Source organism: Giraffa tippelskirchi, chromosome 6 (genome assembly GCF_054371585.1).
Source record: "Giraffa tippelskirchi isolate mGirTip1 chromosome 6, T2T-mGirTip1v1.2.pri, whole genome shotgun sequence".
Lineage (NCBI taxonomy): Eukaryota > Metazoa > Chordata > Mammalia > Artiodactyla > Giraffidae > Giraffa > Giraffa tippelskirchi.
In genome coordinates, this window is record NC_137280.1 from 68,300,690 (window position 1) to 68,313,378 (window position 12,689).

The 12,689-nt window shown below is 41.4% G+C and overlaps 1 protein-coding gene across 8 annotated transcripts in view; it reads right to left on the reverse strand.

The window, feature by feature from the left end:
- DNAAF11 (dynein axonemal assembly factor 11) overlaps positions 1 to 12,689 on the reverse strand; it is a 69,678-nt gene that overhangs the window by 17,911 nt on the left and 39,078 nt on the right. For 5 of the 8 annotated variants that reach the window (XM_081501163.1, XM_081501160.1, XM_081501159.1 and 2 more), the window contains 3 exons: positions 11,877 to 11,942; positions 9,895 to 9,964; positions 9,034 to 9,129 (listed from right to left, as the gene is read on the reverse strand). In XM_081501163.1, the coding sequence (XP_081357289.1) occupies positions 9,034 to 9,129; positions 9,895 to 9,964; positions 11,877 to 11,942 (232 nt within the window). The remainder of the gene's footprint in view (positions 1 to 9,033; positions 9,130 to 9,894; positions 9,965 to 11,876; positions 11,943 to 12,689) is intronic. The other 3 variants (XM_081501162.1, XM_081501165.1, XM_081501161.1) reach the window with 2 other exon arrangements.

Sequence of the window (12,689 nt, forward strand, 5' to 3'; positions counted from 1 at the left end):
AAGCTCAACATTCAGAAAACTAAGATCATGGCATCTGGTCCCATCACTTCATGGCAAAGAGATGGGAAAACAATGGAAACAGTGTCAGACTTTATTTTTCTGGGCTCCAAAATCACTGCAGATGGTGATTGCAGCCATGAAATTAAAAGACGCTTACTCCTTGGAAAGAAAGTTATGACCAACCTAGATAGCATATTAAAAAGCAGAGACATTACTTTGCCAACAAAGGTCCGTCTAGTCAAGGCTATGGTTTTTCCAGTAGTCATGTATGGATGTGAGAGTTGGACGGTGAAGAAAGCTGAGCGCCGAAGAATTGATGCTTTTGAACTGTGGTGTTGGAGAAGACTCTTGAGAGTCCCTTGGACTGCAAGGAGATCCAACCAGTCCATCCTAAAGAAGATCAGTCCTGGGTGTTCATTGGAAGGACTGATGTTGAAGCTTAAACTCCAATCCTTTGGCCACCTGAAGCAAAGAGCTGACTCATTGGAAAAGACCCTGATTCTGGGAAGGATTGAGGGCAGGAGGAGAAGGGGACGACAGAGGGTGAGATGGTTGGATGGCATCACCTACTCGATAGACATGAGTTTGGGTAAACTCTGGGAGTTGGTGATGGACAGGGAGGCCTGGCGTGCTGCGATTCATGGGGTCGCAAAGAGTCGGACACACCTGAGTGACTGAACTGAACTACCTATCTACCTATAATTTGAGTCCACAGATGATGTTAACGTCTAGATGCCTGGGTTTTGCCAGGCAAGTGTGGATGGTACTCACTACTGTCACTCAAGTTCATGGCCCAGTTTGGGGGCCAGTTTGATAGCTGTTTAGACAGGCTGAGACTTTCTCAGGCCTGGCTGGCTTCTCACTCACCTTCCTCTGGGTTACGGTCCTTTGGAGTCACATCTCAAAGTGGCATGGCTTCCTAGAGCCTACCTAGTGTGGCTTCCCTGCTAGGCTCTGGACTTTGGCTTTTTTCCTCTCACCCCTGTGTGGTCACTGAAAGCATGGTTTATTCTCTCAGTCTTTCCTTCATTCAGTGGGCAGTAATTGATCATCATCTCATCACTGTCAAGATGTTTTTAAAATATGTAGTCCATATTCCTATATTTTCTTTAGTGTGACTGTTGCTCCTAATGACCTGCTTGGCAACTAGCAGATGGTGGAGCTCTAGAGATGTTATTGACAGTCCTGAGCCTATGTAGGGAGTGAGTGTAGAGAAGAGAAATGAGGTTCCAGGATTGAATGATGGATATGCCAACTTTCAGAGGCCTGGGCAAGAGCAAGAACCAGCAAAGAAGCATCCAGTGGCTGAGACCATCCAGTGAGCAGGACCTAAGAAGAGAACCCAACCAAAGTGGTGTGTCTAATGCCGTGACACCTGTTTAAAAATGGTGGGGCTGATTAATGGTATAAAAACCTCTTAAAAGGTCAGAGAAGAGGAGGAAGGGGGCTGACTGCTGGATCTAGTCATGTAGAGAGGACTGGAGACCTCAAAAAGAGATGTTTCATGGATGGGGGTGGGGACACTGAAGAGATGAATACCTCATTGGGGTTAGTTTTAGAAATTGTGAGAAAAGAATTGGAACAGAAAATATAGATGCCTGTTTTCAGAGTTTTGCTGTGAAGCAAGTCAGAGCAGTTAAGTAGAGGGGAATGTTTTTATTTTGTACTGCTTTTATTTTGGAGAAGGGAGACATTTTAGCATGTTTTCTAATATAAGTTGTGTGTGGAGAAAATTCAGTGAAGATGCAGAAGAGAGAATTGTCAGAGGGGAAAAAATAGCCTTTCAGAGGCAAGTGGAAATATGAGCTAACACATACCTGGAGATTTCAGATAGAGCACAGACAGTTCATTCATAGGATAAGGATGGCCAAGGAGGCCAAGCGGGGAAAGATATGATGTTTGGGGTATGTGGAGATCATCCTTTGATGCCTCTATTTTTTCAGCACCGCAAGTTTTTAGGAATAAGCTGAGGAAGAGAGAGAATGTTCTACAAGAGTAGAAGTATGAATGGAACAGAAAAACCCAGCAAGATGACCAGGTGGCCCTCACTCTAGACCATCTTGAAATTAACATTCAGAGAGTAAAACTGAGTTTATGTTGGGCATATCATAAGTATATTTGAGTAGAGATAAAGTACTGAGAAATGTGTTCAAATAATAAGGGAAAGGGCATCTGAGACTGTTTTCTATAATCATGGTCTGTAATATTGACCTTTAATATGTGACCTTTGTCTCCTGTGCTCAATAAAGCAGAATCAAGCAGGATGTTCACCGAGTGAAGCTGTAAATATATTTTGCTGTTCAGTTCAGAAGGCACCTTCTTTGATCTCAGTTAATTATTCTGAAAGAACACCCAAAGGAAATCAGGAAGCATATTCTTGGAGTGCTCCTGGAACTTGTCAGTTGAGACTCTAGATGGGAGTTTAATTGAATGACGATGCAAGTTTCCCTGTGAATGCAAAGTCTCAGTTAAATCTTGTTAAGTTGGACTGTGATGAGATCATGTGCCAGATACTCCCAGGCTGATGATGATAAGACTGTTCATGGACATACCAGTGAGTCTGACCACACATTTAAGAAAATATATCGAAGGAGAAGCATAAACTCTCAGAAAACCTGACGGGGAATAATCCTATTCAGAATAGGAACTAAAATCATACATACAGTGAAAGTGAAAGTCGTTCAGTCGTGTCCAACTCTTTGCCACCCCATGGCCTATATAGTCTGTGGAATTCTCCAGGCCGGAACACTGGAGTGGATAGCTGTTCTCTTCTCCAGGAGATCTTCCCAACCCAGAGATTGAACCCGGGTCTCCTGCATTGTGGGCAGATTCTTTACCAGGTGAGCTACCAGGGAAGCCCAAGAATACTGGAGTAGGTAACCTATCCCTTCTCCAGCAGATCTTCCCGACCCAGGAATAGAACAGGATCTCCTGCATTGCAGGCAGATTCTTTACCAGCTGAGCTATCAGGGTAATGGATAATATTAATTAACAGTAACATGAGTGCAGGGTGTATTGTGCCCCAAGTGGCCACCTAGGTGCTTTACATATTCATTTATATAATCCCCAATACAACCTTTTGAGGTGTGACTGTTCGTTAATATCATTGTATGGACAAGGAGTCTAAGGCACAGAGGGATAAATAATTTGCTCAAGGTCATGCAGCTGTTGAGTAGAAGTATCAAGATTTAACCCAGGTTCTCTGGCTCCAGAGACCATCTCTTTTCACTGTCTCTAAATGGTAACAGCAATAAAGATTCAAATGGCATTCCTGGAGGCAGAATTGGATGAAATTATTTGAAAGTTAACCTGGAATAACACGCATGGAAAAATAATGAGGAAATGACTGAGGAGGGAGAAGAGTAATCAGGGGAGATTTTTGTTGTAAATATTAAAATGTATTTTAAAGTTGCTTTTAATGTATTTACTTGCTCAACAAAAATTTATTGACCACCTACTCTTTGTCTGGCTCAGTTCTAGCTACCAGTGACACAGTAGTAATAAGAGCAGACAAAAGTCCCTATTCTCATGAAGCTTAAATTTTTGTTGATGGAGGCAAAGGAACAATTAAATACATGACTGTCCAGTGGTGATACATTCTTCTGAAGAAAAATACAGCAGAAACAGGAGACAGAGAACACTGGGGTAGGGAAGGGGAAGCTTTCTAAATATTGGGATCAGGAAAGAACTCATGGTGAAATAACACTTGGAAAAAAAACCCAAAAGAAGGGAGAGAGCAAACCATGAGGATATCTGGGAGAATGGCATTCTAGCAGAGAGAACAGCAAGTACTAAGGACCAGGGTAGGGGGATGCTTGTCATATTTGTGAAACGGCAAGGAGGCCAAGGTGGCTGGAATGATGAGAGGGTAAAGTGACAGAAGATAATGTCAGAGGGATCATGGCAGGAGAAGATTATTGGGGGGATCTTGCTTTTAACTCTGACTAGAAAACATGACTTGGTCTGATTTACACACACTGTAAGATGATCATTTGGCTGTTGTGTTGAGAAAACAAGAACAGTGAATTTCTGGTAGACAGATGACACCGTGGGTCCACGTTTCTTGAATGGATACTCCTAATGAGATAAATGGCAACAGGCACTGGAGACAGAGACTCTTTACACGGATCCCAAAAGCTAAGACTAAGGAATAAAACAGTGCTAGAAAGAGCAGGAAATGCCACTGACCCGTGGAGAAGGACTGAGAAAAACCTCATGAGACGCAGAATGCTTCCTCCTCCTCTATTACCTGAGCAGTTGACCTTCTATTCCCTAATGTCACTTTCTTTCTTTTTTTTTTTAAATTTTATTTATCTTTGGCTATGCTGGGTCTTCACTGCTGCACGGGCTTTCTCTAGTTGCGGCAAGGGGGCTACTCTTCATTGCAGTGCGTGGGCTTCTCCTCGCGGTGGCTTCTCTCGTTTGGGAGCACAGGCTCTAGGTGCGCAGGCTTCAGCAGTTGTAGCTCTCAGGCTCGAGAGTACGGGCTCAGCGGTGGTCTACAGGTTTAGCTGCCCTGCAGCATGTGGAATATTCCCAGACCAGGGATAGGACCCATGCCCCCTGTACTGGCAGGCGGATTCCTAACCACTGGACCACCAGGGAAGTCCCCTAGTGTCACTTTCTGAGAAAGCCAGAGTACTTTTCCATCCACAACCCCACCCAGCTCTTCCAGCTAAGGCATCAACCCTTGAAATCATAGTGGAGGAGATGGCCTTCTGGGAGACGCGGGACCCACAAGTTATAATGATGGCCAATGGAGACAGGAATTCTGTAGGGAATGGTAGGGATTGTGATGTCTGGGTATTATACCAACCCACAGATACAGACTCGGTACCAGATGTTGGGAAGCATCTCGTATTGTGGAGCTGGCATGAGATAAGAGCCTTTGGGTGTGGAGCTGAGCTGGGAGAACCCACCAGCAGGTCAGCAAGGGAATATTCAGCCACAACCCCTGTGACAAAGAACAGATGTGAAACTTGCTTGCTTATCAGCACCCAGTCTGTACAGACCCAGCCTCATTCAGGGGCAGGAAAGGGAAAAACATCCATTTGACATCTATGACAAAATGCTGAGTGAAGTGGCTAATAAGAAATAGTTGAGCAGTTTGTGGGTTCCATTACAAATTTTGCATCTTTGAAAAAATGTATACAAAGTTCATCGCTGAATTTCCACACAGTTGCAGTCGTCACAGCACAGACGTCATCAAATAGATTAGCTCTTCACAAATAATCTTTACAAATACTATCAGAAAGAAGGAACAACTAAACAGCAAATTTGATTTTCTTTTCATTAATTTACAGAATCCAAGTATTATAAACTACCAAGGACAATTTTAGATATTTCCTGAAATACTGAGTTATCACTTAACATATTGACAACACTGTTTCCTATGAATGAATGAAAAGTATACCTAAGTGTCTACTTGATTTTTATGCTTTAAAACTCTAAGAAGATGCCTTAGTCATTGTAACATGGGTCAGACTGACAATTCCACAGTAAGCGTAGACACACAAGATGGTTCAGTGGGTCAAACTTCAGTACTTCAACTGTTTACATCAACAAGAACTATGAAGATGCTAATTTTTAGTAATACTTATTTTCAGTAGTAACCATAAGTGAAGTTAGAATTTTTATTTTTAGCTTTTGATGATTTTTTAAGAAAAAAGCTTTTATTCTTTGAGTTTTATAGTCCTTGCAAATACCTAACTCATAAATGAAAAACAACTAATTCTGGGCAAGTAAGTATTCTCCAAAGGTTGATTTTATCGACTAGCTACCTTTTAGGAGGAATAATGACAGAGGTATATAAAAGAAATTATAAAAGGTAATAATTATTAGTTAATAATTTAATAACAATTTCAAAGGACTAGAGATAGAGATAGCTTGACATTAATGTTACTTTAACACAGGTAGTCTAAAATCTTTTTTTTAAAGTCTTTATTGAATTTGTTACAACATTGCTTCTGTTTTTTGTTTGTTTTACTTTTTCTTTTTTTGTTTTGGATTTTTGGCCAAGAGGCATGTGAGATCTCAGCTCCCCAACCAGGGATCATACCCATACTCCCTGCATTGGAAGGCCAAGTCTCAATAATTAGACCACTAGGGAAGACCCTAAAATCCTAAAAAGTATATATCTCAAAGGAAAAAATGCTACTCAGTTTATTACTGAGAAAAAAAGAAGCCTTGTGATTCTTTCTGTGTAAATTATCCATCTTCAACCAAGCACTTCTGAAATGCTTTTTCTCTAATAAGCCATTTTTTTATGCTTTGCATACGTATTTAACATGAAAAATTTAAACAGATATAAAAACAGAAAGGATAATGGAAATAGAATGCTGTATTTATTTAAAAGATTCATGGGAAAAGAGAGCAGAGGTCTTCTGATCAATGGCCTGGCACCTTGTAAAAGGTACACAAATTGCACATCTTGATTTCCTTTTAGGAAACCAGCGATTACCTTTTAATCTGTGGCTTCTCACAATGGAAATTTCCAAAAAAACAAAAAAGAAAGAACAGCTGATCACAGTGTCATTCAAATGTCTCTGTTAAAACACCAAAGTAATTGAGTTATCCCTTAGATTTCCCTATAGGATATTCTAATCAGCACTGAAGCGTTTCCTTCATTTGTTGTTGTCAACAAGGACAATGAGATTCTTACAGTCGTGTTTGTTTTCTTATTGCTTGACAACAAATTGTATTTGCTGTTTTATGGCCTCAGAGTGAAAATACATAATTGATTACTCAGAATCAATCTGTTACAAAACTGGCTTTGGGATAATGGAGGATTAGTAAATCATTATAGAAACCTTATTGGTTAATCAAGTTTATAATCTCTGTGCCCCCCAGGTCCCTTTTCTTCCTCAAAAGAACCTCCTCTTCCCCCTTTGAAACCTGAGTGACTGGGGCAAAGCTGACCCCACCCTCAGCTCAAGGAATGAGACCGTTTTGTTGTTTAGTAGGTAAGTAGTGTCCAACTCTTTTGTGACCCCATGGACTGTAGCCTGCCAGGCTCCTCTGTCCATGGGGTTTCCCAAGCAAGAATACTTGAGTGGGTTGCCATTTTCTTCTCCAGGGGATCTTCCTGACCCAGGGATCAAACCTGTGTCTCCTGCATTGGCAGGAATATTCTTTACCATGGAGCCACCAGGGAAGCCCATGGCATGAGATAATAGTAACCAAACATAAAATAATAGGAATGAAGAAAGGATGCCCATCTCTTTGGCCAGAGATTGGTTCCATTGTCCACAGTCAAGCTCATCAAGATTTGTTGGACTCTTCAGCTAAACTGACCAAATAAGTGAAGCAGAGTTTTTATTCCATGGTGATAGGCGAGGGCCTTTCTCTGTGTCTTTCTCTGATTCTCTATCTTCATGCAAGGTAAGAACAAGAAATCAAGTCACCTTTGTTACTGCTAGTGCTCAGGTCAGGAAGGAAGCTGGCTTGAGGACAAAGCTACATCAGAAAGGGTCTTAACCTTCCCTTGCCTGAACCCTCTCTACCTTCCATATATAGGAATGCTTCTTTATGGTGAAAGCCAGTTCTGTTTGGGGTTTCCTGCAGCTTGCAGCATGAAACATCCTAACTCATTCACAGAGTCTGTATTGAGGAATCCAAACTTTCTGTACAGACAAGTGATTTTTTTTTTAAAGTTTAATTTCCTTAAGTTCTTTCAGGGTTGTCATCTGTCCCTGTTAAACCTGTTTTGCTTCTCATTCAGCTCTGAAATCAAGGTTAAGGAGTCTGAAAGCCAGGTGAAGGAAGCTGTCAGTCTTCAGAAGTCAGCCACATCTAAAGTACATGTACTTCTGTTCTCTATGTCTGTGAGTTTGTTCCTGTTTTGTATACAGATTCCTTTGCATTTTTTCCAAGACTTTATATGTAAGTGATATTATATAGTATTTGTTTCTCTCTATCTGACTTATTTACTTAGCAGAAGAGGGAGGGGGAAGGACAAATTAAGAGGATATGATTAACAGATACAAACTACTATCCATAAAATAGACAAGCAACAGGGATCACTATAAAGCACAGAGTTACATTCAGCATTTTGTAAAACCTATAATGGAAAGTAATTTGCAAAAATAAAAAACAACTGAATCAATGCTGTATACCTGAAACTAGTGTAATATTACAAATCAACTATACTTCAATTTAAAAAAAACTGAAAAAAATACATATACAACACTTCTCTTCTCAAATAAAAGACAAAAAAGAGTTTCAGTTAAAATACTATCTAATCTGTTTCATAAAAATAATACAAAAAACAATAATGATGACATCAATATTCACTGAGTGCTCACAGTGCTATGAATTTTATGTGTATTATCTTTCTTTGTTGTTTTTATTCAGTCACTAAGTCACATTTGACTCTTTGTGATACTGTGGACTGGAGCACGCCAGCCTCCTCTGTCCTACACTGTCTCCCAGAGTTTGCTCAAATTCATGTCCATTGAGTTGGTGATGCTATCTAACCATCTCATCCTCTGCCGCCCTCTTCTCCCTTTGCCTTCAATCCTTCCTAGCATCATTATTCTTCTTAAGAGCAATGTTAGGAAATAGAGGCCCAGAGTTAGGTTAATGAGTAGCCCAAAGTCACAAAACCAGTAAGCTCAATATTTGGAATTCAATCACATTATTTATTTATTTTTTTTATTTTTAGGGACTCAAGGCCTATATTAGGTAGGCCAACACATATCCTCTCAAAGTTATTTGTAAGGAAAGTACTGATCACCATGTGAGAGACATGCTCAGTGGTTCCTGTGATTTACACACCCCCAACTCTGCCCCCATTCTAGTCTGCGAGGCAGAAGAAGGCTGCAGAGGCAAGAACTGCTAGCAGGAGGAGTCAGCTGGTTTCAGCTCTTTGTTCTCACAGACCTTTGTTCTCCTACTTGACATGGAGTGAGAAGATTTTCTAGCTCTCTCAGCCAGAAGGACCTTAATCAGAAGTCATCAGGAGCCCTAGTAGGTCAGGTTCCTTCAGGAACAAACCTATCCAGACTTGAGATGGATCAAAATGATGCTGCCTACCTTGGGCATGCAGACGACCAGGTGCCCTGTGGTCTGAGATCTTTTAGCAAAACTGCTGTCAGGTTTGACTTCTGCAGGGAGGACGAGCTGAAATGGCTGAGAGTAAACAGGAAGTGTGGACAGTGAGTGCATATTACACGAGGGAGTTCCTTTAAGAGGTATTTTCGTTACAGATTAAACATTCACCAATTGTTAAAAAAAATCTGATTAGACTTATTAGGAAAAAAATAATATATGGGGCTACACTTCATAGGCACAAACTATTTTACCAATTTTAATGAGTGGTCTAAAGAACAATTATCAGTCATAAATCATGATTGGTCCGATCATAAAATAGCAACATATTTCCATTTTAAAGTCTTTAGGCTATCTCACACGAATACTTAGAATCAGCAAAACATACTATTTCAAAACTGATAAAATTACAGTAGGAAAGGCTACCCACTTCAGTATTCTGGCCTGGAGAATTCCATGGACTGTATAGTCCGTGGGGTCGCAAAGAGTTGGACACAACTGAGTGACTTTCACTTTCATGAATGAAATCATTAACAATTTTAAATGTGTATAATATTGAAATATAATTTCAAGCACAGGCTACCCATACAAACCATCTTATCAGGTCTGGGAAAACTCTAACTAAATAGATACAGGTTAAAAATACAAATTTTATCAAGGTACACCATGGTCAGAAACCGTTTCTGCTAAATACCCCTCCTGTTGTAAAATTGTATGTCTAAAAAAAATAGCACTGACTGAGTTTCTCTTTTTCTATTTTAAATGGCTTAAAAATTTTTTTGAGGCAAGTTAGTTTGGTTTTAGGCTGAGTTCTACAATAGTAACAGCCTACAGGGTCATACTTACCTTTCCCTTGACCATCACTCGCACGTAAGTTGGCTGTACATCAACATCGATTAAAGAGGTGTCCATATACCTTCAAAATTCAACAACCAAGTCTTGTAATTTTTCAAAGACATTAAGTTTAAGAAGAGCAAATACAAAGTCGCACTTATGGGGCCATTTTAACTGAAGAAAGTTCACAGTTTCCATGATACACAGGTCTTAGAATATCTATCTTAAATTAATCCCCAGATCTCACAGGAAATCCAATATATCAGCAATTTCATTTTTAGACCCACAAGTACACTTGGCATTGATTGTCCCTCACCCCAAAATATCTGCGTCCTGAAATACCAGAGGTTCGCAGAAAATGGCTTGCCATGCTCTTTCATGAATATTTTATTTTAAGCCCCTAAGACCGATGTGAATAGCCAGAGATGCTGAATCCACTAAGCCCCTGCTTCCTCGGGGTTCTGTTCTGTTCTCTTTCCACAGCAGTTGTGCAGCTGTCCTTATACTACCATCCTGGAAGGCTGGTTCAGCTTCTCCCCCACTAGATGTGTCCTGCCCAGAAAGCCCAGCACCCCCTACACCATGACAGTGACCCCAGGATCGAGGGGCAATCGTCCTCGACTCCATAAGCAGGGGAAAGGTTTAGGTTCCACACCGCTCATTCAAATGAGAAGTCTGGCCAAATGATTATTTTTATACATGTCAAAATACTGATTGTGAATGTTTGAAAACATGGCAATGACTCAAAAATCACAAACATTAAGTAAGGCAGGTAGGACAAATACAGGGTGATAGTCTCAGACTCTGACCACACAGACTTGTGAGGACTGACTCCCCTTCCCCCTCCCACTTGATTACCTTGGAGCACATTCCTTAACCTTTCTAAGCCTCTGTAGTCTCACCTGTAAAATGAGGATACAAATAGCACCTGTTTCCTAAGATTGTTATGTGTATTTTATCACAGTTAAAAAATGCAACGATGGGCCTAGGCCTAGGGTTCACATTCTGACTTCTGCAATTACTGTGTTTACTTTGACAAGACTCATCCCCGCAACCCACCTTGGGTAATTCCAGGATAATAATTCCTCCCAGGCCACTGGATTACTGAGAGGTTAAATAAGACAGAGCATGTAGCAAAATCCCTCAAAAAGAGAAGTGCCTTTATTACAGTCCACTGATTGCATCATCAGTAATCATTCATTCATTCAGTCCTATTGTTATTGAGCTCCTGACAGGTGTCAGGTGCTGTTTTAGGTGCTGGAGATATAAACAGGGAGGAACAAACACAAGTTTCTGCCTCAACTACACATTTTTCAAAACACAAGGAAATTGAGAGTTTGTCAGGTGGAAATCAAGAAGCAGGGTGAAGTGGAAGGAAGTGCTGGAGCAGGGCAGGTATTGGTCCAGACTGGATGGTTGGGGTACGCAGAGTGGCCTCTCTGATAAAGTGACATCTGAATGGAGGCCTGAAGGGCATGAGGACACGTAGGCTGAGAGTGACACAAGCAGTGGGAGAGAGGCGCCTGGACAAAGGTCCTGGGCATCAGACCTAGGGTGAGAGTGACACAGACAGAGGAAGGCGCCTGGACAAAGTCCTGGGGCATCAATGGGTCTGAAAGGGCTGGAGAAGCAGAAACACCCTGCATGTAGATCCTGAAATCAGCAGCAGGATGGAGGGAGTGAGCCAGAACCTGGCATCTTCGAGGATTGAGGCAGATGGCTGGGTGTCTTTAAGTGACTTTAGCAAGGAAGAGTGGAAGGTGACACGGGCTGGTGGAGCAAGTGTCACAGCCGGGAGAGCTGGGGTGGGGGGGTAGAGCAGCAGTCAGGATGCAGGGACGAGGGGAAGGAAGGGAGCAGGGTGGGTGAAACCAGCCAGGACTCATGACACAATAAAGAGGCTGCTGTTCATGTTTCAGAACTCAGGAGACTGTGACTGAGAAGGAAAACAGAAAGAAATGCCATCCAATAAACACATGATAAAATGTCTTTACCTATACACGGCCAAGTCCAGGACGATCTGGTTACGCTTTTCATCATCTTTCAAAGTGAAATCAAGTCTAAGGAACAATCCATTTAGGGAAAAAAAGAAAAGGATGTCTTTAGCAATACTTGATAGATAACCCCATCCCAATATTAAAAGGAAATTTACTAGTAACTATATCCTCATCTTCAAGGACACACTTATTTTGGTGGCTGGTCAATAAAACGTCTGTGAGTTTAACAATTTCAACAGAAACGTACAACATATTCATAAATTATTTCTGTTTACGTGGTTTCCATACGAGAATCTTAAATGAGATACAAAAAATTAGCATCAGTGCAGAGACAGAGACATCTGGTGGTTAAAGTTTTCTTTTCCTCTCTTCATTCGGGTTTGCTAGAAGCAAACTGAAACACGGAATTATTGCCGGAGGACCACATGTTGCGTTTGCTTGCCATTATCCAGCACACGTGGTGAAGGCAATGGCAACCCACTCCAGTACTCTTGCCTGGAAAATCCCATGGACGGAGGAGCCTGGTAGGCTGCAGTCCATGGGGTTGCTAAGAGTCGGACACGACCGAGGAACTTCACTTTCACTTTTCACTTTTATGCATTGGAAAAGCAAATGGCAACCCACTCCAGTATTCTTGCCTGGAGAATCCAAGGGATGGGGGAGCCTGGTAGGCTGCTGTCTATGGAGTCGCAGAGAGTCGGACACGACTGAAGCGACTTAGCAGCAGCATCCAGCACACGATTCCTTCATTTTTAAATAGTCTTGTCTTCTTTTTCCTTCTTTCATTGGTGACCTTTCCATTGCCCCAGA